The 26,745-nt window shown below is 65.4% G+C and overlaps 7 protein-coding genes across 7 annotated transcripts; 2 read left to right on the top strand and 5 right to left on the bottom strand.

The window, feature by feature from the left end:
• The first annotated feature begins 129 nt into the window (after positions 1 to 129).
• On the top strand, positions 130 to 877 carry EMIHUDRAFT_424494 (hypothetical protein). The gene is made up of 3 exons (XM_005776102.1): positions 130 to 273; positions 355 to 442; positions 544 to 877. Exons 1-3 carry the CDS (start codon positions 137 to 139, stop codon positions 682 to 684), a joined length of 366 nt encoding a protein of 121 aa, XP_005776159.1. The 5' UTR covers positions 130 to 136; the 3' UTR covers positions 685 to 877.
• A 1,076-nt stretch (positions 878 to 1,953) lies between these two features.
• Positions 1,954 to 3,360, bottom strand: EMIHUDRAFT_116247 (hypothetical protein; the record flags this gene model as incomplete). The annotated part of the gene is made up of 1 exon (XM_005776103.1): positions 1,954 to 3,360. One exon carries the CDS (start codon positions 3,358 to 3,360, stop codon positions 1,954 to 1,956), a length of 1,407 nt encoding a protein of 468 aa, XP_005776160.1.
• Positions 3,361 to 5,555: 2,195 nt separating this feature from the next.
• On the bottom strand, positions 5,556 to 5,861 carry EMIHUDRAFT_48962 (hypothetical protein; the record flags this gene model as incomplete). Its single annotated transcript, XM_005776104.1, has 1 exon — positions 5,556 to 5,861. A coding segment is annotated over one exon (306 nt), but the record flags the coding sequence as incomplete, so codon positions are not given.
• Positions 5,862 to 7,219: 1,358 nt separating this feature from the next.
• EMIHUDRAFT_457911 (hypothetical protein) lies at positions 7,220 to 9,256 on the bottom strand (the record flags this gene model as incomplete). The annotated part of the gene is made up of 3 exons (XM_005776105.1): positions 7,220 to 8,246; positions 8,361 to 8,465; positions 9,148 to 9,256. 3 exons carry the CDS (start codon positions 9,254 to 9,256, stop codon positions 7,450 to 7,452), a joined length of 1,011 nt encoding a protein of 336 aa, XP_005776162.1. The 3' UTR covers positions 7,220 to 7,449.
• Positions 9,257 to 10,981: 1,725 nt separating this feature from the next.
• On the top strand, positions 10,982 to 14,561 carry EMIHUDRAFT_116249 (hypothetical protein; the record flags this gene model as incomplete). The annotated part of the gene is made up of 5 exons (XM_005776106.1): positions 10,982 to 11,946; positions 12,077 to 12,143; positions 12,386 to 12,627; positions 12,702 to 13,931; positions 14,144 to 14,561. The coding sequence occupies 5 exons, from the start codon at positions 10,982 to 10,984 to the stop codon at positions 14,559 to 14,561; spliced, it is 2,922 nt and encodes a 973-aa protein (XP_005776163.1).
• Positions 14,562 to 18,893: 4,332 nt separating this feature from the next.
• Positions 18,894 to 19,562, bottom strand: EMIHUDRAFT_367927 (hypothetical protein; the record flags this gene model as incomplete). The annotated part of the gene is made up of 1 exon (XM_005776107.1): positions 18,894 to 19,562. One exon carries the CDS (start codon positions 19,560 to 19,562, stop codon positions 18,894 to 18,896), a length of 669 nt encoding a protein of 222 aa, XP_005776164.1.
• Positions 19,563 to 25,733: 6,171 nt separating this feature from the next.
• EMIHUDRAFT_444005 (hypothetical protein) lies at positions 25,734 to 26,692 on the bottom strand (the record flags this gene model as incomplete). Its single annotated transcript, XM_005776108.1, has 3 exons — positions 26,387 to 26,692; positions 25,891 to 26,307; positions 25,734 to 25,824 (listed from the first exon to the last, which is right to left on the bottom strand). Coding segments are annotated over exons 1-3 (780 nt in total), but the record flags the coding sequence as incomplete, so codon positions are not given.
• Between the last annotated feature and the right edge of the window lie 53 nt (positions 26,693 to 26,745).

The raw sequence follows: 26,745 nt of genomic DNA on the forward strand, positions 1-26,745 counted from the left end.
GATGTAGTTGATTTAGGTTATAAATATAAATAAATAAATGGACACCCCAAACTAAAGAAAGAAAGAAAACGGACAACCAAACAGAACATCCGGGCGTTTCTTCTTTCAGCTGAGCTCCACTGAGGAACACCGAGCCATGGTTGCGCGCTTGCTGGCTGGGCTCTGCCTCTTCGCTGCCTGCGCGCCGTCGGGCGCCTTCACGCCGCCGGGCGCGCTGAGCGCCGTCACGATGCCCGCGACGCACGCCGCCGTCGCCCGGCCCGCCGTGAGTGGGTGCGCGCCGCCGCTGCGCCCGCTGCAGCTCTTGGCCGGGAGAGGGCGCTGGCGCTGAGCACGCCCCCCCTCTCGTCGCAGAGCCGTGCGCACATCATTGCCGACGATTGTGATGGCCGTGCCGAAGAAGCGCCAGTCTAAGATGAAGACGCGGCAGCGGAAGGCCAATGTGCGGCCGCCCCTTGCCCGACCGCGCTCCGCCCGGCGGCCCAACCCATTTCTGCATGGGTGCGCGACTGACCCTCGTTGGCCGCCCCCGCCGCCACGCAGTGGTTCGCCAAGGCCAGGCGCCAGGCCACGCTCGCCCTCTCGCGCGGCAAGTCTGCCAAGTATGACCCCCTCGAGGACCCGAAGTACTCGTTTGATGCCGTGGAGGATGACGACGAGGAGGAGGACGAGGACGAGGAGTAGACGGCCGCCGTCCCCTACCGCTCGCTTCCGCCGTGGAGGGCCCGCACTGTGTTCAGCGCGGACGTGGCTAGGTCTGCGTGAATCGCTTAAATAGCTGCACACACGACGCTCACAAAAGCGCGCGCTCTGTCGACTCTATTCCTCGTTTTGCCTGTGTTGTACTGTAAACGACCGCGTCACGAGTGCGCCCGTCCCGCGTGTCGTCAAAAAAAGGGTCTTACACACTCACTCTCGACACACACCAGTGCGCGGTGTGCAGTGACGAGATATGTCGCGCGTCCTGCCTCTCTCTGTGTCGGTCTGCGCTCACGCCTCACCCGTCACCGCGACGCGTCCTCGTCCAGAGACGGCGGCACACGATGATGTGTGGCGGCTGGTGTGCACCCCGTGTTTACTCGCTTGCTTTTTTTTCGCTCCAGCCCTGCGGGTCTTCACACTCCTCAAGGGCCTTGACCCTTGTACGGCTAACAAGGGGCTCCGCCCCGGGTTAGCGTTACACGTGTAACGTGTAAGAGCGTTATGGGGTGGTGTGACGTTGGACATTGCTGGTGTCAGCCTGTCGCTGGGTGTGGGGGTACGACGGCGCGACGGGCATGGCGACGGGGCGGGAGCGGGAGGTGTGAGTGTCGCATGTGCGGTGCGGGGGTTTCAGCTCCGTGGGCGCGGGTTTCCGCGGGGCGGGAGGCGGGAGCGTGTGCGGGGGGTGCGTGGCTGCCGGCCGTGACGTGTGGTGGGCCGCGTTGGCGTGCTGGGGCTGTCTGACTGTGACTCGCGTGTGCGCGTCGCTCTCGCGGTGCTGATGCAACTACATCGGCTGTGTAGACGTCAGACGTCGTCTCCACGGCGTGCGCCGCGCTGCGGACGCGGGGTTATGGCTTATGCCACACACGCGTCCAGCCGTCCACAGGCGCGCGAGTGCGCCCAGAGACCAGCCGACTGGCCCTCGCGTGTCCTCGATCACTGTCATGAGCTGTAAGCTCATAACATATCTCATATGAGGTGTAGTACACGACTCGAGATAGAAGGTACCGTACTCAATAATTAACGACCAGACCACTGCCGCAGCACAGCGCGCACTGTGAACTAATGCGCGCCATGTGTGCAGGCCCATGGCATGCCAACCACCATTCGGGGAGCTAGCACTCTAGTACACTCCCAGTCGATCGTTAGCGGCGCACAGCGCACACGCCTCGAGGCACACCCCGTCGCGCTTCGTGTCCATCCGACCCCTCCCGGCTCGCGCGCCCCTTTTGTGCTGCCGGACTCGCGTCACACCGAGCCGTGCAGCGCCTTCTCGCCGTTCGCCCGCTCAAAGGAGCCAGCGCGCCGCCCTGCGTTCCGAGCGCGGGACACCAGCGCGAGGGTCACCAGAGACCCAATCAAGGCGCCGAGGGCGAGGCCCACGCCAACTCCCGCCAGGCCGGCGGCGAGGAGATCAAAGCTCGACTCTGTGGTGAGTCTGGCGCCGCCGTCGGAGATCGACGGCTCGCCTGTCTCGTTCCCGCCCGCTTTGATCTCGCAGTTCGCGGTGGGCATCACCGCCTCGACAGCACCGAGGAGATCGAGGCCCGCCGCATCTTGGTCATAGGGCATGGAACGCATGGAGGACGCAGCGGTCATGTAGCTCTCAAAGCAGTCGTTGAAGCACTGGACGAGCTCAATGTAGACGTTGGACGTGCCCGAGTCGTCCGGCGGCGGCGGCGGCGGCGGCGGCGGCGGCGGCGAAGCCGAAGGTGGAGGCGGGGGAGGCGGCGGGGCCGGAGGAGGAGGAGGAGGCAAGATCTCTTGCCCAGGCGGTAGAGGCGACGAGCTGGGGTTTGGTGGGGTAGGTGGAGGCGGCGGTGGTGATGGTGGAGGTGGCGGCGGCGACGGCGGCGGCGGTGGCAGGCTGAGGGGTGGGGCGCCCTCGTTGGGCTGGGCGCCTCCACAGATGCCTCCTCGCCCGCCGGTGCCGACCGCGGTGCAAGCGCAGTCATTTTCGTCAAAGGCGTTCCCGTCAAAGCTTGCGCACGGCGGCCCTGCAAAGAAGAAGTAGTCACCGATGACCCCTCCGTCAGCCCAGGGATAGCGGAATGCGTCCCAGGCTGCCCAGGAGATGGAGGTGAACGCGTTCAAGTCCTGCGATGTTGAGGCGTACCCGCCGACAGGCAGGGTCTCGAACGCCGTCATCCTGGGGCTGATCTGGCCAACGTCGACCGCCTGGCTCGTGGGCGTCACTTCCAGGTCGGAGCACTGTGAGTAGAACTCGGGAGGCGACACGTGGATGGCGTACCACTCCCACCGCAGAATGGCGTCGCCACCCGGCAGCCACTGTGGGAGGTCGATGCTGAAGCGTTGGCCGCTCTTGGACTTGCAGTCGGGAACATTGGCGATCTTAAACCACTGCTTCTGCGCCCGGGGCAAGGTCGTGTCGTAGGAGAGGTAAAAGGCGCAGTCGCCGACGTGAAGCGCGGAGAGGTCGTACTGGACTTCAATCGTGCTACCCGCCGTGACGGACGTTGGAGGGTACGCGGTGGGGTTCTGCTGCTCGGTCCAGCGGCACGCAAAGCTGTCGCTGTTCCTGTCGACGGGATCGTTCTCGTATGCTCCGGGCCGGCCAGAGTATGGGACGGGGAAAGTCAGACGTCCGTGGGCGATGACGGAGGAGGGGAGGACCGCCAGCACGAGGTAGGCCATGGTACAGCACGAGAACCGCCAGCTCGAAGAGGCCATTTTAGGAGGGTTCACTACAGTGCTCGCGTCCACCGCGCCGTGCCCATCGCTTATCACGCGGCAAAGAAAACGAGAGCCGTGACCAAAGAAAACGATCCGGCGGGAGTCGGCGGTCACTGGCCTCGACTGGGTGAACCCTGCCCAGCCCCCCTCCGTGTCGCGATGCGCTCCCCGCTCCCGTTCCCCTGTGTCCCTGATCGTCCTTACAAGATCCTGCTCGCGCGGGTGGGGACCCTGTCCTTCTCCCACCCCTTGTTTGGTGTGTCCGTTTTATTTATTTTATTTATACTGGCCTCGACTCACGCATGCTCCAAGTGCTAAACGACGCTCACATGACATCAAGCGATTTTACGACAGCGATTGTGGGGACTACATGATTGATCCGTACGTGAAGGGTGGAGGGGCCCGTCCGCAGAGCTAGGCGGCGCGGTGCCCCCCACTGGGGCCGAGGGTAAGAGGCCGTTTGCGTGTAGAGAACCGACTCGAGCAGCTGTACAGGGGAGAGCAGCTTCGTCTTTGCGGCGTGGCTCGCGTCCGACATCAGCCACGGGTGATGCTTCCGCTTATGCTGGTACAGGCCGCCGTACGTGACGTACGAGGCGCCGCAGCCCGCCTCCTCGGTCCTCGCAAAAGAAGCTCGCTCGCGCGTTTGGGTCGGCGGGAGGCCGGCCGCGCTTCTTGCGGCTCGCAGCGGGAGCTGGAGCTGTGGGTGTGTTGTTAGCGACCGCCGGCTCTGCAGAACCATTTCGCGCCCGGTTCTCGAGCTTGACCTCGTTGAGCACCGCCGCTCTGTCAGTCCGCGGTGCGAGTCAGTGTCACGAGCCTCCGGCTCCGCCGCTCTGGGGGGGCGCGGGGGCCCCCGGAGGCACCGTGCGCCGCGCCGCAGTGCGGAAACGTGGCCCCGGCGCTCAGAGTCGCTCAGAGCACCAACTTCCCGATTAAGCTAGGTTAATCAGAGGGAAGATTTGGAGAGATCTCGAGGAGTACATACACATAGACCCTCCAACCATCAGAAACCTCCGACCTGATTGGTCGCACTGACCGCCGACAGATCACTCCAGACAGCAGACAGGCCGACGTCTGCACACGGCCGGCCGGGCGAGAGGCTTGACACGATCCGACCCTGCGACCCTGACGCTGGTGCTCTAGTGATCAGACATGCACTGCTGACTGCTGCCACAATGTGCGACCTGTGCTGGCCCACTTGGCGGCCTTCCCGGTCAGTGGTGAGGCGCAGTTCAGAGCTGTCGATGGCGCGATGCCGCACTGGTCCCACATTGGTGACACTAGACCACCAAGTTTGCCGGTCCAAGAGAGAGGCACCGGCGCTGTCCTGAGAAGGTGCGTGGTCCCTCTTGACTGCCCATGCGCGCGAGGCTGTGTAGGCATAGCCTCGAGAGTGCCAGCAGCCAATCCGAGGCGACGCGCATTGCGTCAGAAGCGTGCACACAATGGAAGGACACCTTCCTACTGGCCGTACGATCAGGTCATCACTGAATGCCTGATACTAAGGCCGCGCGAGCTATGCAGGTGATCAATTGTGCAGCATGGCACGGGCAGCAGCGCCGAAAGGATGTTGCAAGGCGTGATAGCATGGCCGCAAGTTCGCCGAGCTCCCATGAAAACAAGTAAAAAATCGCCGAAAAAATCCGAAAAAATCGGCGCCTGCGGCGGGCCATGGGACCCCATCTCCCCCCCGCATGGACACCCCCTCTGGCGTCTGGGGCCCCCGCGCCGGGCGGCCCAGAGCTCCGCCGCCCGCCCCCGACGCACGGCGACGCGCCCTGGACGCGCCAAGAGCCCACCCAGCGCGCAGGGAGAGATCTCGTGACGCCGCTCGCAGCTCGGGCTCTCCATCACTGGAGCTGGGGTGTGTGGCTGTATTTGGGAATTGCTATTCAACGCACGAGACACACAGCTTTCGCGCGGAGAGAGACGCATGGAGCACATCATTCCACGCTCGCCATGCGGTCGGACTCTCTTGGGACATCGAGTGTGATACTACGGTGTGCCTTTGACGGCGACCGCGAGCGCGAGAGTCAAAAGAGGGAGAGAGCGAGAGAGTGAGAGATGGCGCGGCGTGCAGGACATGGACGTAGAGGAGAGCGGGAGGTGCCGTGCTACGCCGAGGGGCGCTGCCCTCAGGGCGGTGGCGCGGCTACCGACAGGAGCTCGAGCTCGTACTGCAGCTTCGCGTTGGGCGGCACCAGGTACTCTGAGCCGCCATCCTTAGTCTCGATCTTGATGCCCTTTTCTCCGTACGCCATCGCCGGCGGCACCTGGATCACGCGCTTGCCCCCCTCCTTCATCGTCGCCAGCGCCTCCTCCACACCGGGGTTGAGGATCGGCTGCTTCTTGAACTTTGCCGCGATTGGCTTGCGCCCAGGCCCCTCACTGCTGTCAAACATCTGGCCGGATGGAAGGTATGCCTTGTACTTCAGCTTGATCAGATCTCCGGCCTGCGGCACGCAAGCGACGTTGAAGGTGCCGCACTTGCCAACCTCGAGATCAAAGTACTTGACGCCGCCCTCCGTCTCAAAAAACTGCGGCGCCGCCGCCAAAGCAGGCTTCTCGAGCAGGAGCGCCGCAGCAGCCGCAGCACCAGACACGAGCTCCCTGCGCCCCACCGGCGCGGCAAATTGCTTCACAGCGGGCCTCGACTGAGGCAGCACAGCGACGGCGTGAATTAAGGCCGCATACATGCTTGCTGGAGAGGACGCAGCCGCGGCAATCGAAGCAGCTCGAGAATCGAAGCAGCTGCGCGCAGGAGAGCTCGCACAGGAAGAAAATACACAAAGGGTGCTCCAAGTGCTCCAAGGGAAAAAAAAACTGTTCAGTTTTCAAAGGCAAAAACGCCAGCCTACGCCCTCCCCTCACACTGACACTTCTCCCCTATTCCCGTCTTTAGGTTGCGCACATCTCCCAGCGAGCTAGGTTCTCCGCTTTTTCTCCCCTAGTCATCTGCCCGCGCCGCGCGCCTCTGTGGGCGTCTAGTGCAGCCACTGACAGAACTGTTCCAAAGGAGTGGTCAACGTCTCGCCTGCAGTCGGGTGGGCTCGCGCACTGCTTAGCCCTAGGGGAGGGGTGTGTGTGAGGTGTCGGAATGGTAAGGTTTCAGGCCGCCAAGGTGTGGGGGATTTGGGGGACGAGTCAGGAGCCAGCAGCCTTCCTGCTGGACCTGAGTTCACAGCTCCTCCGCCCGACGGGGTGGTCCCTTGGATTCGGGCCCCGCTCCCTTTTCCTGCGCCTGGTCTGTCCCTGTCAAGTGTGTGTTGCGAGATGCAGAGCTGGTTAGGCTGGAGCGCGGGCGGTGCGGTGGCAGGCGAGGGCAGCGCGGTAGGCGAGAGGCGGCCGCGGGGCTTCGAGTGGCGCAATAGGAGGGTAGGCTGGCTGTGGAGGGGCGCCGCGAGGCCTCGGCAAATGAGTAGTGCTTTATGAGCGGCCAGTTTTGTGCGTATTGCATATCGAGCCTGCGGTGTGGCCTAGTTGGTGCAGCGTTCGGGTCGGGGACGTTTTGGTCGTTGGTTCGAGCCCAGCTGGTGCAGTTCGTAGTCGCGTAGCGCGCGGGTGCGCGGCAGCCTCGGCAACCGAGGCGACAGTGGCGAGCAGGGGCGAGCAGGGGCGAGCAGGGGTCAGAGCAGTGCGGCGCGCCGAATTTTTTTCGATGGGCTCGGTCAGTGGGCGTGTCAGGAGGCGGCCGGCCGGGAGAAACTCGGCAGTAAAACTCCCGCGCCGGCCCAGGAGGTGGGAGTGTCACGGAGGCGGCCATTGGCCGCGCTCCTTGTCTTCGTGGGTCCGAGTTTTTTTTTGCTCCAAGGGAGAGGCGCCAGGCACAGGGAGCTCGCAGCGACGAAGGAAAAAGAATCTCGTTTTCCGCTTGTCCCAAACGCCAAACCTACACCAAACACAACCTAATCCTCTCACAGTTACATACAGTCCCACACAACGGGCTCTGCAGCCTGCGCTCGGCACCGGGCACCGCCTCGGTATACAAAATGCGCCTGCGGGCGGACCCTTACAGATCACAGATCACAGTCCCACACAACACCTACCTCACGCACACACCTCGGCCGCCTCCCCGGAGGTGAGCCACGGCCTGCACCCGTCGAGCTCGCACTCCTCCTCCCCCTCTTCCTGCCCCGCACCCACCGCCACCGTGGAGCCGCCGGGCTCCTCCCCGCACGCGCCACCCGCCAGGTCGTCGAGTGCCGCCTTGGCCGCGTCGACGGCTCGCGCGCCGAGCCGCACCAGGGCGAACGCCGCCGCCAGGCCGAGGGCGCAGGCCGGAAGCAGCGGCCGCCCATGCAGCGCGCCGCGGGCGAGGAGCAGCTGCTTGCCGAGCGCGGCAGAGGAGAGTATGGCCACGCTGCCGGGCAGGTTGCCCAGCGCCGTGGCGGCCATGTAGGAGGTGCCGCTCACGCCGGTGAGGCCGTACAGAAAGTTGATCGCGGGCACCGGCGTCGGGATCAGGCGCAGCAGGAAGACGGCACGGAACCCGCCCCTGGTGATCGCACGGTCGATGAAGGAGAACTGGCGCTCTGTCGTCGGCATCTTTTGCAGCTGGCTTCGGACGCGGTCCTGCAGCAGCATCCGGCCAATGAAGAAGGCCGCGGTGGCGGCGGCAACGCCACCGGTGAGGACTATGGCGAGCGCGGTCGGGAAATCGAACATGGCTCCGCAGAGCGGCGCGAGGCCGATGTTGAGTGGGATGAGGAGGTCGCAAAAGGCATAGAGCAGACCGAAGAGCAAGGGGCTCGTGAGCTTGGCGACGGCGGCGGCCGCTCCGATGCCGGCGGCGTGGGGTTGTGACGCGGCGGCGAGGAGGCCGTCGAGAGCGGCGATGGGCTTCCCTGCTCGGGGCACCGCTCGTCGGCTGATGAATGCGAGCTGCGGCATCGTGCTGGTGAAGGCGCGTGGAGCGGCGAGAATCGGCAGTCCCTGCACACCTCGTTGTCCCTGCACACCTCCTGGCGGCGAGAGCAGTACGGCGGCGAGAGGCGGCGCCGTGAACACCAGCATTGCCACCAAAATTGGGGGTTTCTGATAGCGAAAAAAGAGAAAACCGCGGCCTAGAACACAACGCACTCTCATGTCGTTGCAGCGAGGAGGGCGGAGCTGCGCCGAAAGGCGCAAGAAGCCGCGAGAGCAAGGGACCGGCAGGAGGCGGCGGCGCCGCAGAACGAAGCAGAGGAGAGCGACGCGACAGAAGAAGAAGCGACAAGGGAAGAAGCGACAGACTCCCTAGGGTGGGCGACGGCTAGCGCATCACACCCCTCTCCTTAAAATCCCTGTGTGGTGGCGGCGTGCCGTCCTCCCATCCCTCCCTTGGGCTGTCTGTTTTCTTTCTTTCTTTCTTTCTCATGTCGTGTCCCTTGTCAGGAGCAGCAGAGCCCCACCTGTCCCCCTGATCGTCCTTCCAAAATCCTGCTCGTGCAGGTGGGGACCCTGTCCTCCTCCCCCATCCCTCGTTTGGCTTGTCTGTTTTCTTTCTTTCTTTTCTCTCACATGACAAGCGATCCCACGTCAGCGATTGTGAAAAAAGAAAAATTAATTCGGGGTGCCTAAGCCAGCCAAACCTGCCCAGGGTTCCAACTTTTTCCGGGGTATGGTATGGTACGCTCACGGCCCAAAGGGTGGGGGGGTATGGTCCTGACCGCCCAAGGCTAGCCCTCGACAGGGGTGGGGGGGTATGGTCCCTCGGCCCCTCCCTCTACTGCCGCCGCCGAGCCCGCAGCGCCATGAGGTAGGAACAGGCGCCCGTGTCGCAGAGCTGCTGCAGCTGCTCCACACTCCACTCGCCGACACCCTTCTGGTTGCGGAGCGCCTCAATGTCGCGCGAATCAACATAGCCGTCGCTCATGGCAAGATCTCGAACGCCAGCCGTCCAAGTTGGTTGACCTTTGTGTTGTGCGGCGACGAACAGCCGAACAGGATCTGAGCAAGCTGGTGGGGCTCAAAGCCGTCGCCGAGATGGTAATGCAGCACGGCTGTGTGCTGTATCATGAGGCTGCTGAACGCTTCGTGAACCGCCGGCACACTCTTTTTGCTGACCTCAACGCCGCGCTCGACGCCGACGGCGTTGATGAGGGCGTGCGGTACCAGTCGCCGGCATGGACGAGGGAGCGCGCCGGCAACGAGCTGCTCGCCCGCCTGCCGCTCGCCAGGCGATTGCCAACTTCGCCGCCGCGCTCTAGACGAGCACCGGCCGGTGCTGGCGTGGAAGACGGCGGCCAGCCGCGCGTGTCTAGTGTGCGTGTCCTAAGTGTTGGTGTCTGCAGCCTCCTGGAGCCTAGCAGTAAGGCGGCCGGCGGTGGGGCGAGGGGGGGGGGGTATGGTCCCGTCGGCGGGAGGCTGGGTCTGTCAGCAGGCGGGGGGGTATGGTCTCGAGGTGGGCGTACCAGGCCATACCAAAAAGTCCGAACCCGGATTAGCGTTTCTCGGCTCACCTACGCTTCCTGTGAAAACAGCCTAAAAGCCCCTCCTGCTCGCCACCGTGATGCCGCGGCCTCGATCCGGCTCGCCAGCGCCGTCGTCCGGCCCCACGGCCGGCTCGCCATCTCGATTTCCACTCGCCCGACGCGCTCAGTCTCCGCTGCCGGCTGCCGCAAGAGCGGCTGGCTCACGACTGCGTCTTGCCGGTTGTCGGATGGGAGACAGGACGTCTGGAGTGTAATCGAGTGTAACTGTGTACGTGAGATCGGTCTTGGTAACAAGCACGGTCGGTCTATCGAAGCGATGCACTCGTTTCCGTTGCCCTTCGAGCTTGACACAGAGCTCAGCGCGCCGCGCAAAACAGGAAGAGCCGTCCGGCAAGAAGATCTCGATAGGGAGCGAGAACCGTTAGAGGTGCTCCGAGAGGTATCAAGACTCCGTCATGACGCGGTAAGATCACTCCAAAAATGACCGCGCAGATGTCGGATCTCGTTGAGACATCTTGCAAAATCTGCTCTTCCCGAGCCGGCAGCACGCAGAGAGTCGCAGAAAGGCTACGTCGAGTGCTCGACGAGTTTTGAGACCTGCGCGGTCAAACCTGGGGGGAACTGACCGCACCATGACGGACGTCCGAAACCTGCGTGAGCACCTTTGACGGTCCCCGCTCCCCATATCGAGCTCTTCTTGCCGCACGGCTCTTCCTGTTTTGCCGGCACAGAGCTCCGTGCAAGCCGTCCAACGTGGCGTGACGAGTATATCGCTTCGACGGATCGACTGTGCTTGTTATCAAGACTGATATGACGTACACAGTGACACATCAGACGACACATATTCTCTCACCCGGCGGGCCGCAAAACGCTCTCGAGACAAGAGCCACACGAAGCCACCCGCACGGCAAGCCGCTCGTTCGTCGGACAGGCGTGCTCGATCGATGTCGGAGAGCCAAGGACAAGCCCGGAGGGCAGCCACGCAGAGTGGCGCCACTTCCCGAGCGTCGGCTTGCGCCGGAGCGCCGCAGCCAACCGTGCAGCGAGCGAGTCGGACAGAAGCCGCTAATCCGCCTCCAGGGTTGACTGGGAAATCCGATGCCCCAGCACCGCCCCTTTCCAAAGGCAAGAATTCTCGCGACACGCCCGCACAGCCCCAAGCAGGCATGAGCACGGCGCCCGTTCCGCCGCCGAACAGCGTCCTGGCCGGCGTCCCGAGAGGCTCGAAGGCGAGATCGACACTGACGAGATCGTTCGCCGCCTTTTTCGCGGCTCTGGCGCTGCTCGGTGGCTCATGGCTGTCTCTGCAGAGGGAGACGCAGCAGGAGCCGGCGCCTGTGCAGACGAGTCTCATCGACGTGGGCGTCGCACGACTACGCGCCGCCGCCGCCACGGCGGCTGCCTCACCACCCGCCGCCAGCCGGATCATCCTTGCGGCGGCGCGGGTGGCTGCTTCGCCGCCGCCGCCGCCGGAGGCAGCAGCGACGGCGCCGCCGCCGCTGCCGACCAAGGCGGCGAAGCAGCTGACCGAAACGGTCCGGGCGGCGGCGTCCGTGCAGCAGCCGGGTGACGTGCCGCGCAAGGCGGTCGTCGCGATCTGCGCGCCCACGCGCTCGCAGACGGCTTGGCGGTCCGCCGCGGCAACGCGGGTGCAGACGACGCTCATCCCGTCGATCGAACGGACGATCACCGCTGCCGAGCGCGAGCGCTTCACCATCCGGCTGCACCTCGGCATCAGCGACGACGACGCGTTCTGGCGGCAGCACGCCGGCGCGCTCACCGCGCCCGCGTGGCTCGAGCTGCGCCCGTCGTATCACCCGGCGCAGCCGGGGCGCGTGCCCTTCAACGAGATGACGCGCAAGGCCTTCGACGACGGCGCGGAGTACGTCGTCCGCATCAACGACGACACGGAGTTTGTCACCGCGTCGTGGGTGACCGCCGCCGTCGGCGCGCTGCGAGGGTACACGCCGCCCAACGTCGGCGTGGTGGGGCCGACGTGCCACGAGGGCAACGTGCGCATCCTCACGCACGACATGGTGCACCGCTCGCACCTCGCCGTCTTCGGCGTGTACTACCCGCGCGTCTTCAAGAACTGGCGCGCGCCCAGCCGCACCACGCGCGCGCCAGCCGAGTCTCTCTGCCCGCTCTGCCCGGCACACCGCCGCCGCCTCGCCGCCGCCTCTTGCCACCACGCTACCGCGACTGCCACCCGCACCGCCTCGCCACACCTCGAGCCCTCCACCCTCGCCCTCCGCCCTCAGGTATGTCGACGACTGGATCACAAAGGTGTACCAGCCGGGCCGCTCGACCAAGCTGCCCAACTGGACGGTGCGCCACCACATCGGCACGCGCGGCACGCGCTACCTAACCCCAACCCTAACCCATGTCCTAACCCTAGGTGCGCCACCACGTCGGCACGTACGGCACGCGCTACCGCATCGCCTACGAGCAGCAGGCAGCGCCGCCTTCGCCCCGCCAGAGCGCGAGCCCGACCCCAAAGCACTCTCCCACTCTCAGCCCTGCCGCTCCTTCCTGCCGCTCCTTGGCCTATCCCCGCCCCTCCTCGGCAGGGCGTCCTCGCCGCCGAGCTCGCCAGCGGCCAAGCCAAGCTCCGCGCGTACCTCGCAGCCAACGGCGGCGGCGGCGGTGCGGTCGCTCGCTCGCTCGCCGCCGTCGCCGACGCGGAGGCGGTCGCGCCGGCGGCGGGCGAGCCGGCGGCGCCGTCGACAGCCGAGTGCACCGCGATGCGGGAGACGCACGGCGTCGTGATCGGGCAGTCGTGGGGGTCGCTGCCCGTCTCCCTGCAGCGCAGGTGGGCGCAGCTGGACTAGGAACTGTCTAGGAACTGTCTAGGAACTGTCCAGGAAGTGTCTCCCTGCAGCGCAGGTGGGCGCAGCTGGACTGCGACGCGCAGCTCAGCAGCGGACCCAAACCGCGGCAGCAGCCCGCCGCGGACGGCGGCGGCGAGAGCGGCGGTGGCGGGGCGAGCGGCGGTGGCGGCGCGTTGGACGCGCTGGCGGCGCAGCTGCCGGAGGAGCCGCCGCTGCCCGCGGCGAAGCTGGACGTGGACGCGCGCGTTGGACGTGGACGCGCAGAAGAGGAGCTTATTGCGAAGATGGACGCCGCCGGCCAGCGCGAGACGCGCCTCGTCTCCGCGCCCCTCTTCCGGCAGCAGCTGAGGGCCGTGGCGGGAGGCAGCAGCGCGGCGCCGGAGGCGGTCGGCGCGCTGCTCAGGCGGCCGGCGGTGGACGCGGCAGACGTGCAGCTCGCGACGTTTTCGTGCACGGGCAACGGTCGCTTCATGCGCGTCGAGCCGGGCGCGCCCGCGGGGCATGAGCGGTGGGTAGGCTGCTCGGGCGAGGCGGGCGTCGCCGCGCTGACCGACGGGCTGTTCGAGCGGCGGCCGCTGACCGGCTCGCGCTTCGCGCTGCTCCACGTCGCGAGCCAGCGCTACCTGCAGGTGGTGCCGCGCCGGCACAAGGTAGCGTGGGTGGTTCGAGTGCAGCGCAGGCAGCCCGGCGAGACCGAGGCCTTCGAGTGGCGGAGCGGCGGCGGCGGCGGCGGCGGCGCGGCGGGCGGCGCGGACGCGGAGGATGGCTTCCTGTACAACGTGGCGTGCGGCTGCCACGTCAACTTGCGCTTTGGCACGGTGCTGCGCGGGCACGCGGAAAGGGGGCAGCCCGCGGGCGCCGTGCCGACGGCGCGGATGCGGCAGCGGCGGTACACTGTACAGGGCGTGCGCGCTGCGCTCGCCGCCGATTCGTCGCGGCTGGCGACGGGGAGGCTGCCGCTGATGCAGCAGGTGGTGCGCATCCACACGCTCGCCGCGTCCAACGAGAAGCGAGTCGTGTCCTTCGGGCTGTACGGCGGCGACCCGCGGTACGCGACGGGCGTGCTGCGCAACGCGCAGCTCGCGCCGCTCGTCTTCCCGGGCTGGACGGTCCGCGTGTACCTTGACGGCACCGTGCCAAAGCACGTGCAGCGGCTGCTGCGGCATTACGGCGCCGAGATGGTGGACATGGACCGCCCTCCGGCCGAGCTGGCGAGCGCGACGGGCGGCCAGATCGGCGGCATGTTCTGGCGCTTCCTCGTCGCGGCGGACAGGAGCGTCGACCGGTTCATCGTGCGCGACTCGGACTCGCGGCTCAACCCGAGAGAGAGGCGCCCTCCGCCTCACCTCCCCTCCCCCGCATCTCCACCCCACATCGTCTCGCCTCATCTCCCCGCATCTCCACCCCCCCCCCCCTCTCTCGCGCCCCCGCCGCATCTCCACCCCGCGACTCGCCACGTCCCTCCGCCACGTCCCTCCGCCCCCCTTCGCTCGGCAGGCTCGCGGTGGAGGAGTGGATCGCCTCGGGCGAGCTCGTGCACACGATCCGCGACCACCCAAACCACGACCGACCGCTCAACGGCGGCATGTGGGGCGGCACGCGCAACGCCGTGCCCGACATGGCAGCGCTCGTCGCCAGCTGGCCGACACGCGACAAGTACATGGCCGACCTTTACTTTCTCGAGCAGCGCGTGTGGCCGCGCGTGAAGCACTCGCAGCTGGCGCACGACGCGTACACGTGCCACAAGCACCCCAACTCGAAGCCCTTCCCCACGAAGCGGCCGGCAGACTTCCAGCACGTCGGACAAGTGTTTTTCGGCGACGGGACGCCGCGGCAGGGCGACATCGACGACTTCATGCTGCGCATCACCGCGCCGCCACCGTGTAGGCGGCAGCCCGACTGGATACACGGCTGACACAGACTGGTCGTGACTGCTGATGGTCCGGGTCGGAGTGTCCGGGCTACACAGCTCCTTTTGCGAGTCGTGCCCCCAGAGACAAGAGACTGAGTGCCCCCAGTCGTTACAGAGACAAGACATCTCAGACTGTGCATGACGTATTACATGCACATGTTCATGTGTGCGGCGTGCGTGACAACCCGCGCTGCCCGCGTCTCTCCCCTGTCGGGACTCTCGTCTCCTCCGCTCTCCAGTGTAGTCCAGACTTCACGACACCAGACGACTCCACGCGAGCTTCCCGCCCCCCCCCTGCTCCCGCCTCCCCGGCGCCCCAGCCCTCCACCGCGCGAGACCTCCATCCTCCGTGCTCCGACGGCGACCGACGGGCGCGGCGGCCGGGGCGCCGTACAGGGAGTCGGCCGGCGCGAAGCGACGACCGCCGAGCTTTAGGTCGCCGACATCCAGCCGGAGCTGCGAGTCCACACGGAGGCGTCTAGGGCGAATTCACTGGGACAGTTTTCGCAGAGACTACCTCATTTGCTGCTCCCCCCATGAAGGGGGGTTTGTGTGGGAAGCCAAGGGAGGTTAATGGCTTCCCACATTTGTGATGGGTCGAAATCGGCCCGCCGCATTGATGGTCGAATCGGTGTAACTTAGTCAGGCTGTAACGAATCGAGAGAGAGAGACGCGAGGGCCCAAGAGGCCCGTGGGCTCGCCTGCAGAGCGTCTCTCTCTTGCCATTCTGCTTGTCTGTTTTGTGGCCTCTTCTCTCGTCTGTCGGTGTTTTGTGCCGGGGCGCCGTATCAGGTATCACTCAGACTCACCCCGCGATCTCCACGCCACGCACGCCACAGGGCTCGGGCGCCATTTGCATTACACCGCATGAACGGGCAACGGGGTCGGCGTCGTGTGTTTACTATACCTCGCTGCTACACACACCTCCCCAAAGCTGTGCCAGTGGCGGAGAACAAAAGCACAAAATTACGGCCGCGTAGGGGTACGGGGCCGTGCTGAGTGCTGTCTCCTTGTACGTACTTTTTTCTTCTAGCGTACTCGAGTACTGGGAGAAAAGGGAGAGGGGGGTGTGCTCTCTCTCTTTTGTAACGCGCTGCGCTCAATATACCGCAGTGAAACCACCCCGGGGCCAACCCGCTTCGGTTTCGTCGGTCATAGTGCACTATAACCCACGAAACCCGAATAAAAAAACGTGCACCCCCCTTGGAGTGTATCTTGAGTGTTGCTATGGAGCGTCCGGTTCAACACGCGCTTGCGCGCTCGCGTCTGCTGGCGCCCAGAGAACATGTTGCACCACATGCTCCCGGCGGAGCCCAACTGCTTGCACTCGACAAGGCAGTGCATCCACTCGCGGGAGCTGAAGTCGAACTTCCACTCGATGCGGCTCGCGCCGGATTGTGAGCTCGGCGAGCGAGGTCGGAGAGCGACCTCAGTTGGCCCAAGCCGCACGACACTGAGGCAGAGCGGCCGTGCGCGTACGACGCCGTACGCACACGGCCACTCTGCACCGACCGCAGCGCTGCATTGCGACCGCAGAGGCTCAGCTCAGCCAGGGCTCGCTCGCCCGAGCTCGGAGCCGCCGGCGGTCATGGGCAGCAAAGGTTTGACGCGTCGCTCTCGGTGCAGGAGGGCACTGCAGTAGAGGTGCAATGGCCGTCCGGCGCGCGCGCGATGGGCTACAGCTTCATTGGCAGCTACCAGAGCGCGTCTGGAGCGCTGCCGTTGTGTGACCCACGTCCAAGCGGCGCTTCCGGCCTGTTCCGCGCCTCTTTTTACGCCTTTCATTCGAGAGGGGGGGGCGAGGTCTCATCAACTTCGAAACCGCCTTTGAAAGGGGGGAAATGCGTCCGTCCCTGAGCGGGTTGAGGCGGGGGTGGTTTCACTGCGAATAATACAAACACGCGCGCTCTGTGACATGCATGTGTGCGCGCGCAGACCGCGGCATCGACCCGCAGAGGCCAGAGCAGGACCAGACACAGACACAGAGTGAGCCCAGTCCCCAGTGACCAGAGCGAGTCCAGACAGGCCGTCCACGACGCGCACGCGACGCGCATACCCGAGAGTCGGAAAACTCACTGGATCATGTAGACGCTGCCGACGTTGGCGCCGCCCAGTTGATAGGTGGTGCCGTCGTGTTCCAGATAGGGCGAGTTGTTGCAGTGGACCTGGTTGGCCGAGCAATCCTCTGTGTGGGGGGTCAGAAAGTCCGAGCTGACCGAATACAATGAGGACGATCTGTAGCACTGGCAAAGCGTTAACCCCTGCATAGGGCACTCCATGCCGAAGAAGTCGCCCACCACGTATCCTGCGGCTTTTTGCATTTATCGTTGCACGCACCGAAGGTGGCTGCGTAGCCCTGGGACGCCGTACCGACGTCGCCAACGCGGGAGCCGGTGCTCCAAAAGTTGCAGCCCTCCGAGTTTTTGCAGCATCCGTACTGCACGAAGGGCGGCCGCTTGCAGATGCGATAGCCACGCGAGCCAGTCACGGCCGGGTTGGTGCCAAAGTGGACGTTGCCGTTGTTCTTGGCACTAGTATAGAACGTTGCAAAGCAGAATGGAATGTGGTCGGCCCACGTGCCGATGCCTTGCCAGCGCCTAACCCGGGTTGGAGCCAGCGACTGGCTAACCAGATACGTGGTGGCTGCGCCGGCACACTCGGCTTGGTCCGTCACCTGAACCGAGCCGCTCGGGCACGCCGCGCCCTCTGTGTCCACCTGGAAGTAGTATACTAGCGGCGGGGCTCTCAGTGTATCTGGCGTCGTCACAAAGGGGGGCATCCATGACCGCATGAGCGTCATGAATTCAATACTGTGACTGACGTATAGAATAGGGGCAGGGGCGTAGAGAAAAGCAAAACTCATTAGATCAGAGCAGAACCCTATCCAGCCTCGACACAGAGGCGAGCCGATCGCGATGCCCGTGGACCGTGCCCCAATGTGCTCCATGTCGACCGACCTGTTGCGCGCGTGCGCGCGCGCAAGCCGAGGTTGACAAACGCCACGTTCCCCTCGAGCTTTCCGACCAGCTGCGCGCGTCTGCAAAGAGCCAAGCTCCTCGTCGTCCGACACGAGCAGCGAGCGGGGGGGGCCGTCCTTCCTCGGCGTGGGGCCTGCGTGGGGCGGCGCAGAGGCCCTCCAGCTGTGCATGCTGCATCGTGCATGCCGTCCATGCGCAGGAACAAAGTGTGTGCGATTTGTGGCGCACTGGTGGTGGTGATTAACCCTTTTCGGCGAAAACGGCTCGCCATAGGAGAGAACGCAGAAGCCCGCGTTGTCATAGGCACGTCTAAGGTTCGTGTGTGGGTGTGTGCGCGATGTGCAGTGCGGCACACAAGCGGCGGCTCACTCCCGCTCGTCCGCCCCGTACGACCACAGCCCCTTGCGGGCGAGGTCGAGCTCCTCGGGCGTGCTAGGAGCCACGCGGGCGGCGCCAGTCGCCTGCTGGACGCGCCCACCCTTCTTGCCCTTATTGCCAATGTTCGTGGGCACGACTCGGATGTGGCCACAGGTCGCCCCTGCCCCGGGTGCTATGTTCTGATGCTAATCTCCAAGCAGCGGTCCATGATTCTATGCTCCGCTGTGCACAGTTGGGGTAGGGCCAGAGCTAGTGGCATGGCTAGTATCGTGTGAAGCGCTCACGAGGATTGGGGCACGATGGGCAAAAAAGGGCCCAAGGTGGGTCGTTATATATACAGTAGTCCTTATGTCGGTACGGGTAGTCATGTCGGTAGTCCTGGCGGGAATTTCAATGACAATGTGCTGCACGCCGCGCAAGCTAGGCCAAGGGGCGGCCCCGGCGGCGCGCGCCGCGCCGCGGTTTCGCGCGCACAGACGACACTCGACTCTCCCGTCTGAGGAGCGAGAGCAACATGAGCACATTGGCGAGAGTTTGCCCCGCGGCGCTGCCGGACGAGTGCCGGTGCCGCGCGCCGCACCGCGCCGCGACGCGACCGCGTCCGAGTCCCCGGACCCCGCCCGGCACGCCAGCCGCCGAGCCGCGACCCGACCGGAGAGTCGTCATGCGTACGATGCCTATACGATGCGTCTCACGTCACGTCAGTCCTCGTCACGCTCGAGAGTCGAGACACGCGCAGCCGACACAATAAGTCAAAACCGCGAACGCGTCCGACCCAATTGGTCCCGGAGCCGGACCGGACCAGCGACCACGCACGGAAGTCGGAACTCGGAAGGCGACGCCCGGAACGGAAGTCGGAACGTGACTGGTTGACAAAATCTAGAAAAATTAGACCAAAACGAAAAGGTACGTCGTACGATATTACACGGCATTTAACAATCATATGCATGGGTCGTATACCTGTGTTTGAGAAATCGCATCAGACTGTGAAGCAGCATCCAATGTGATTCTGGAAGTATGTGCGGCTGCCCCAAGCATCGGCCCAATCCGCCCTTCCCCTCAACCCATGGCAGACGTCGTCCGAGATCAGGCAGCAGTCATCCCGCGGAGAAGTGCGCGTGCCGATCTGCACATAATCTTTGAGTACTGAGGGGCCCTTGACTGGGATCCACTCATCTTGCGACAGCTGGCCGAAGGTTGAGTCGATTTGGCGCCCACCAGGGCAGAGGGCAGCGTAGTCACAAAGGTCACCACCCTTACTCTGACAGAAGCTCCGCGCACTATCCCATTTGCCGTTCCATCCTGGGTTGGCTGCATGGCCATAAAGGACTTGGGGGGAAGACACCTGCAGGTTCGTGACGTACTGGTTGGTGCAGCCGCTGATGAAGCGCACTTTCCCTCTCGTTTCTGATACACTCGCTGTGTATTTGAGCGTGCCGTCCAGTGAGAACCTCGCTTGGCCGCCTGTCACCTCAATCTGGACTGTTCGGTAACTTGTGATCGTCCCGATGGTCTGCCGGTTGTCACCAGGGAAGATGCGCAGGATGTTGCCCCACCCACCAATCTCGAACGAGATGATGTCATTCTTCGAGTCGCTATCCGCGAACAGCGACATGGTGATGCACTCGGAGTTGGAGTAGGAGCGCATATTGGCGGAGACGATGATAGGGGCTGTATACATTGCAATGGATCGGATGAACCCTCCCCTACCAATATACGTCTCGGTGCCCCACGTGACGGTGCCACTGGTGTCCCATTCCGCTGATGAGAATGCCGAACTCCTCAAGGACGGCGGGCTCCCGTGATGCACACCTATGTTGGGCTTCGCAATGAACTTCCTCTGGGCCCCGCCCGATGCTGCGTCAAACGAGATCTTCTCGACGTGGGCCATCCGGAGCATGTACCTTCCGTAGGGGTGCTCCGCGCCCTGCCATGGGTCGTAAGAAGGGCCGAGGTAGCTGTCCCACGATACACCGGACGGGCACACCGACAGCGTGCCGGCCGCTTCAAACGTCAAGCAGCCCACACAGAGGTCGAGCAGACTCGCGCTCGTGCCCATTTCCCACCCGACGCGCAGGCTAATCTGAGGGTACGGCGCGTAGAGCCAGAAGCCAAGGGCGGCATACCCGTTGGCGGTCGAGCCCGATGAGACGGGAACGGAGACCTGGCTGTCAGAGTACTCGACGTACGGCGTCAGGCTCGTGTGCAGACGCTGGCACTGGAAGGAGGGGGCCGCGTTGACGCCGGTGGTGACGCAGGCCGAGGCATCGGAGCCGCCCATGACCTCCCACCTCGCGGCTGCCTCTCCATACAGAGTGATTGCCGCGGCGATGTGGGCGGACAGCCGCAGCTCGATCTCCACCCTGCAGCCAACTTTGGCAGAGAGTGAGGCCGCGACCCCGCCCGACACCGAATACTCCAGCTCTGAGTTGTCGACAGTCGTCAGCTGCGTGCTATCGATGCTTGGTGTCAGCTGGCTCTGGTCTAGTCCCTGCTGGTCCGTGTTGACCTCCCACTCCCTGTCGTACTTGACGAGCAAGTTTGCCGTACCAGCGGCTTCGAAGGTCGCGCGTACTGCGAGCGGTAGCCGCAACCTGACGCGGGCGTCGAGTGCGAAGGTCAGGAGCACGCCGACCGGAGAAACAGGCATGATTTTCCTAAATGCGAGGTCGACCGGCTTGCCCAACTCCTCAAGGAGGTCAATCTCCCTCGCCTCGTCAAACGCGGCCGCCGCGTCTGCCTGAATCTCGATGCTCGCCTCGATTGAGAAGGCGAGTCTGAGCTTTCCCAGCGAGGGCGTCAGTTGCGTGTCTTGGCTGCACTGGCACGTCTTGTGAACGCCAGGCACAGGGTCGCGGCCAAAGCTGAAAGCTTGGCACGCAAGGTTGTCCGAGCCGGGCTTGGTGACCCACTTCGAGCCGGAGCCAAAGCGTACCGTGCCGAAGCACGAGCAGAACTCACGTTCGTGGGCACAGTGAGACCAGGAGCCTGCCAGGCGGCGTCCACTGGCCTCATGCTCCGCGACTAGCCGGCGGCGGGACGCCTCCTCCTGCTCCTCGACAAGCCGCTTTGCGACGGCATCGACGATCCGATCCCGGGTCATGTCGAGAGCCGCCGCAGTCGCATGAGCAACCACCCGCTGAGAGAAGGAGTCGCTCGTTCCATTTCGCTTCGCCGCGTGCAGCGCAGCAGTGAGTCGGCGGTGGCCGCCGCTCACTTGCTCCACAGCTGCGCCGGCAATGTCGCGAATGACGGAGTGCTTGACCGGCGCTGCATTGAGCTGCCGCCGGCAAGTCGAGGTGAGGAATTCGCTAGCAGGCCCTTTTATGTTCGTCTCTGCCCATTCCCGGGCCATATTCGTGAGGAAATCGGCGAGCCCATCGCAATCGACTCGCGCGTCCTTCACCTGGGCGCAAGCTTTGAGCGTAGCCTTGCCGCTCACCGTCAGCTGCGCGGCGTCGCCCTGTGACATCGAGAAGAGTTCGACCATCTCGCCATCCGACGGGTTGAGCGCGTCTGGGAAGCACTGCCCAGAAGGCTCGACGCACAATTTGCCTATCTTCTGCAATGCGTCCGCCACGGGTGTCGCGATATTGCTGCAGAGAAAGTTGCCGAGGGGATTGATGATGTGATCGAGAACGGCGTCGACAACGGTGTCGACGATCTCTGCCGCAACCTCTCCCAGCTGACAGGCGAACCATTCCGCGCCCTCCTCGATCAGGTCCTTGATTTTGCTGACGACGCCGGCAAGCTCGTCGCCCAAGTCCTCAAACTTGCCTTTCATGGTGTTGCCCAGCTTTTTGAAGGCGTTTCCGATTTTTTTGAAAAACAGCCGCCGTCCATGAGAGAGCTGACGGCGCGTTTCGTTTGTTCCCGAGACCACCTCGGAGCTGATGTTGACGAGCTCGTCAAACAGGCCCCGGCCTCTGTAGCCCAGCTCATTCACGGCGAAGGTGATGGCGTCGCTTGCGGTGCCGTTGGCGATAAGGCCCGACCTTGGCGTCGCCAGGAGCCACTTGACCGTGCTCGTGTCGCCTGAGTTGAGCGGGATGAGCGACGCAATCTTCTCGTCCTCGAGGCCCTCCACGTACAGCGCAACCGCAATCACGCCTGGGAAGGCCTCGTCCGTCGTGGTGAGGAGAACCATCTTGATGAACCTGGGAGGGAGGCTTCTGGCTGGGGACGGGGCGCAGGCAGGGGCGGGGCGGGGGGGCGGGGGGTGGCAGCTGGGCCGGGCGCGTAGGCGAGAGGCGCGGCGAGCGCACATGGAGTACTCCGCCAGGTTGCTCTGGGGGTCCTCCACGAGCACCCACTTTGCGCCCTCGGTCGAAGGCAGATTGGGAATGACGGCGGCAACGTGGAGGTTGCGCGTCATGTACCCTTTGATGCTGAATGAAAGCGACTGCCCATCCGATGGCCGGGTAAAGTAGATCTGATTGAGTGCCCCAAGATGCCGGCCAGTGTACGCCAGGATCATCCTCGCCGTGACATCGCTCGGGGACTCGAAGACGTACTCGGCGACCTCCGTCTTGACGGTCTGCCCGTTTGGCGAGGTGATGTGATTGTCGCCATTCGTGGTGGCAAAGGTCTTGACCGCCGCGCCGCCAGCGTCGACGAGAACGCCGAAGCTGTCGGTCGCCGCCGCCGTCGCTACTGCGCCACCGTTGGCGTCGACGAGCACGTTCGTCGTCGCGTTCGGGTCGCCGTGCCACACCACTGTGGCCGCCTCGTCCGACTCGACATCGGGGTCAACAAGGGGCGCGAGAGCAAACTCGGCGCTGCCGGTTTTGAGCACCTCGCCGTTGTCGGCGGAGACCAAGAAGTTGTTGGTCGTGACCCTGGTGTCCTTTGCCAGGAAGGTCGCGGTCAGCGACGAGGCGAACGTGGTGCCAAAGAGCAGCACGAGGAGCAGCACCGCCACGAAGAACGCCTTCTTGTACCGGTCGGCCGCCTTCTTGTGCCGGTCTCTTTGCACCAGCGCCTCCTCCTTCTCCGCCGCCTCCTTCCTCAGGTCTTGCACGAGCTGAACCAGCTCGGCAGCGTCCAGCCGGTTGTCCTTGTTCCGGTCCAGCGCTCGCAGCCGTTGAAGGCCAGATCCTTCGGCGGTGATATCATCGAGGCTGATACTCGGTCGGCTAGTCCTGCCAGATGCCTCGTCATTACCCAGAGTCGACGGCTTGTCGGCGTCGACGGGCTCCGGCGGCGAGGGCGGCGCCGAGACTGGGTCGGCCGGCGACGCAAGGCGGGCCTTGGGGAACACACGCCGCCGGTCCGCGGCGAGCAGCGCGAGGCCCTGGGTGACCACCACGACGGTAAGGACGACCACCACGACAGTAACGACGCACGTCGACGTCGACATCCCATCCGTGAGCCGCGAAATGGCGCTCGACGAGGAGAAGCCCTCGGGCGCCGCCGCTGCGCCTGGGAGGCAGGCCGCGGCGAGGCCGAGACAGACGGCAGGGGCCCGCACCGTGCCGCGAGCCTCGACTCCGCTCCCCACGGGCAGCCAGGAGGCACCGTAGGCGACAGCGAGGAGGAGGAGGACGAGGGCGGGGGGGAGGAGCGAGAAGCAGCTGCCGAGCGAGGACGCCGCCCCCGCGATGGCAGAGCCAGAGGAGGCTGCAGATCGCACCTTGAATGCGCCAACGACGGTGACCAACCCGCCGGAGACGGTGGCCAAGCAGAGAAGAATGCCGAAGCGGCGGGCCTTTGAGTTGCGGCGCCACATCACCGTGCCAATGACGGCCAAGGCGGCGACCGCGGCGGCGACCTGCAGCGGACCCGCCGCGAGCCACGAGAATGCGCTCGCGAAGAAGCCGGCAGGCGCCGCCGCCGCGCCGGTGAGGCACGCCGTGGCGGCGCCCGCGAGGCAGGTGGCCCACGCCGCGCCGCGAGCCCCCTTTCCGCTCGCCGCGGTCGGCCAGGAGGCGACGCAAGCGATGGCGAGGAGGATGAGCACGAGGGCGGGCATGAGAAGCGGCGAGCAGCTCACGAGCGAGGACGCCTTGGAGGCGACGGCGGGCGAGAAGGCCGAGGACGCCGCCGAGGCGACGCCGGATGAGAAGGCCGAGGACGCCGAGGCGACGGCAGACGAGAAGGCCGAGGCCACCGCCGTCGGGCTAGGCACGGCGGGCGCGCAGTGCCCAAAGGTGGGGATGCAGACGAGGAGCAGCCACCGGAGGGCGCCCTCGGCCTTCGTGTAGCCGCCCTGCACGCAGTTGGCCGCCGCCTTGAGGGCGGCGCGACCGCCGGCGCCGCATGTGCCAGCGACGGCGCCGAACGTGCCAGCGGCGAATGGCGCCTTGCCGGACGCGGGCGGCTGCGGCTCGCGGCGCCGGTCCGGCGACTTGCAAGGCGGCGTCTGCGGCCCGCCGCGCGGCTTCGGTCGCCGGTGCGAGCCGCGGCCGCGGCCCTTTGCCTTGCCAGACTTGCGCCTGCCCTTTGCCTTGCCAAACTTGGGGTTGTTGCGGCAGCGCCTTGCCTTGCGCCGGCACTTCCCCGAGCGCCGCGACTGCAGGTCCGCCCACTTCTCCCGTTGCTCGGCAATGAGATCGAGCGCGGCCTTCGCCTTCTTGAGCCGCCCCTCCCAGTGCTCGCGCTCCTTGGCGACCTCGGCCTCAGCCTGCCCCGCGCCCGCGACCGCGCCAAGGGGCTTGGGCGCCACGGGCGCAATGCCGCCGGAGGTGGGGACTCCCGGCGACGGCGACTTCTTGCCGTCGGCGGGCGTAGCCTGGTAGACGACGCTCTCGCCCAGCCGGCGGACTGCAGCCTCGACGCCGTCCACGTAGCCCGGTCCGGAGCCGCTGCGGGCCGACGCGGGCCCGCTCTTTCCCGCCGCGTTCGGCGTGGGCAGGCCCGGGTAGCAGGTGGTGTCCTGCACGCGCGATAGGGGCACACGGGAAGGGAGATTATTACCGGTGGGAGAGCGAGGAGAGTGCCAGGAGAGAATGCTGCGGCGCGCTCACCACCCCTTCCGGCGTGTTGGAAACGGTCTTGGCCGGCTTTTCGACCTCCTTGGCAGCCTCCTCGGCGACGGCCTCCTCGGCGACGGCCTCCTCGGCGACGGGCGCCTCCTGGGAGGCGGACACCTCGGCGGCGGCGGGCTTGATGGTCGCCTCCTCGGTGGCGGACTCCTCGGCGACGGCGGGCTCCTCGAAGGCGGCCTCCTCGGCGACGGACTTGGTGGAGGACTCCTCGGCGACGACGGCCTCCGCGGAGGCGGCATCCTCGGCGGCGGGGGCCTCCTCGGTGGCGGCGGACTTGGTGGCGGCCTCCTCGGCGGCGCACTCCTCGGCGGCGGTCTCCTCGGCGGCGGCGGACTTGGCGGCGGCCTCCTCGGTGGCGGCCTCCTCGGTGGCGGCCTCCTCCTTCACGGCCACCTTCTTGCGCGCCACCTTCTTGCGCGCCAGCAGCCCGCGCGAGACGCGCTGCATGATCTTCGCAGCGCGCGGCTCCGCCAACCCGATCTCGACGCTGGTCAGAAACACCGGCTTGGAGGCGTAGAAGCTGTCCTCCACGACCATTGACCGGTCGGCCCACTCCTGCGGGGAACACGGGAGAGAGATTAATACGGGTGGGTGGAAGGCTAGGAGTGCCAGGAGAGAACGCTGCGGCGCGCTCACCGTTGGGTCGGGCGTGTTGGAAACGGTCTTGGCCGGCTTCTCGACCTCCTTGGCAGCCTCCTCGGCGACGGCCTCCTCGGCGACGGGCGCCTCCTCGGCGACTGCCTCCGCGGCGGCGGACACCTCGGCGGCGGCGGACTTGATGGCCGCCTCCTCGGTGGCGGACTCCTCGGCGACGACGGCCTCCTCGGAGGTGGCCTCCTCGGTGGCGACGACGGCCTCCTCGGAGGTGGCCTCCTCGGTGGCGACCTCCTCCTTCACGACATCGTCGTTCTTGATGCCGAGCGCCTGGGTGAGGGAGAATGCGCACGTGTTCGGAGAGACCGGAGGGACGATGACGATCCTGGCGTGCACCTCGGCTATGATGAGGCGCGAAGGCGGCGACGACCACGCCAGAATGAGGGAGGCGAAGGCCTCGGACTCTCTCGCCATGGCCACAAGCCCCGCCAAAACCCGCTTGATCTGCTTGCGGCGGTTTTTCTTCCTCCACGACTTCGACTCGTCGTCCTCCACCTCAATGTGCCGCTTGTCGGGCGGGTTGGAAACGGTCTTGGCCGGTGCCGGCTTCTCGATCTCCTTGGCAGCCTCCTCGGCGACGGCCTCCTCGGCGACGGGCGCCTCCTCGGCGACGGGCGCCGCGGCGGCGGACACCGCGGACTTGATGGCCGCCTCCTCGGTGGCGAACTCCTCGGCGACGACGGCCTCCTCGGAGGCAGCCTCCTGAGTGGCGGCCTCCTCCTTCACAACGACGTCGTTGTTGACGCCGCACGCCTGCGCGAGGGAGAAACGTAAATGTTTGGAGACGGGGACACCGCAGGGACAATGCCGATCCTGGCGTAAAAGTGCGCACCTCAGCTCCGAGCGAAGGCGGCAGCGTCAGGCTCGGGCGGCGGCGCTGATACCACTCCTCATACTCCGCACGGGAAGCGAAGTAGCCACCGACCTTGACGGAAGCCGTTGGCCCGAGCTCGGTCTGAACCTGGGCCCCCTCCGCGAAACAAAAGCTGATTGGCACCTTTGCGAGGCTCCGATGGAACACGTGGGGGTTGTCGAACCAGACGCCCTTTGTTGATCTCACAACCAAGAAAGCCGACTCGCCCTCGCCCTCATCGAAGTCGACCATGTAGCGCCTCTCGGCGCGCGTCCTGCAGAGCAGAGAGAATGGGGGCCGCCCGTGAGAGGGGTGAGGTATTCAGGCATGGACGCGTA

The sequence above is a fragment of the Emiliania huxleyi genome, assembly GCF_000372725.1.
Source record: "Emiliania huxleyi CCMP1516 unplaced genomic scaffold EMIHUscaffold_284, whole genome shotgun sequence".
NCBI classification, from domain to species: Eukaryota; Haptophyta; order Isochrysidales; family Noelaerhabdaceae; genus Emiliania; species Emiliania huxleyi.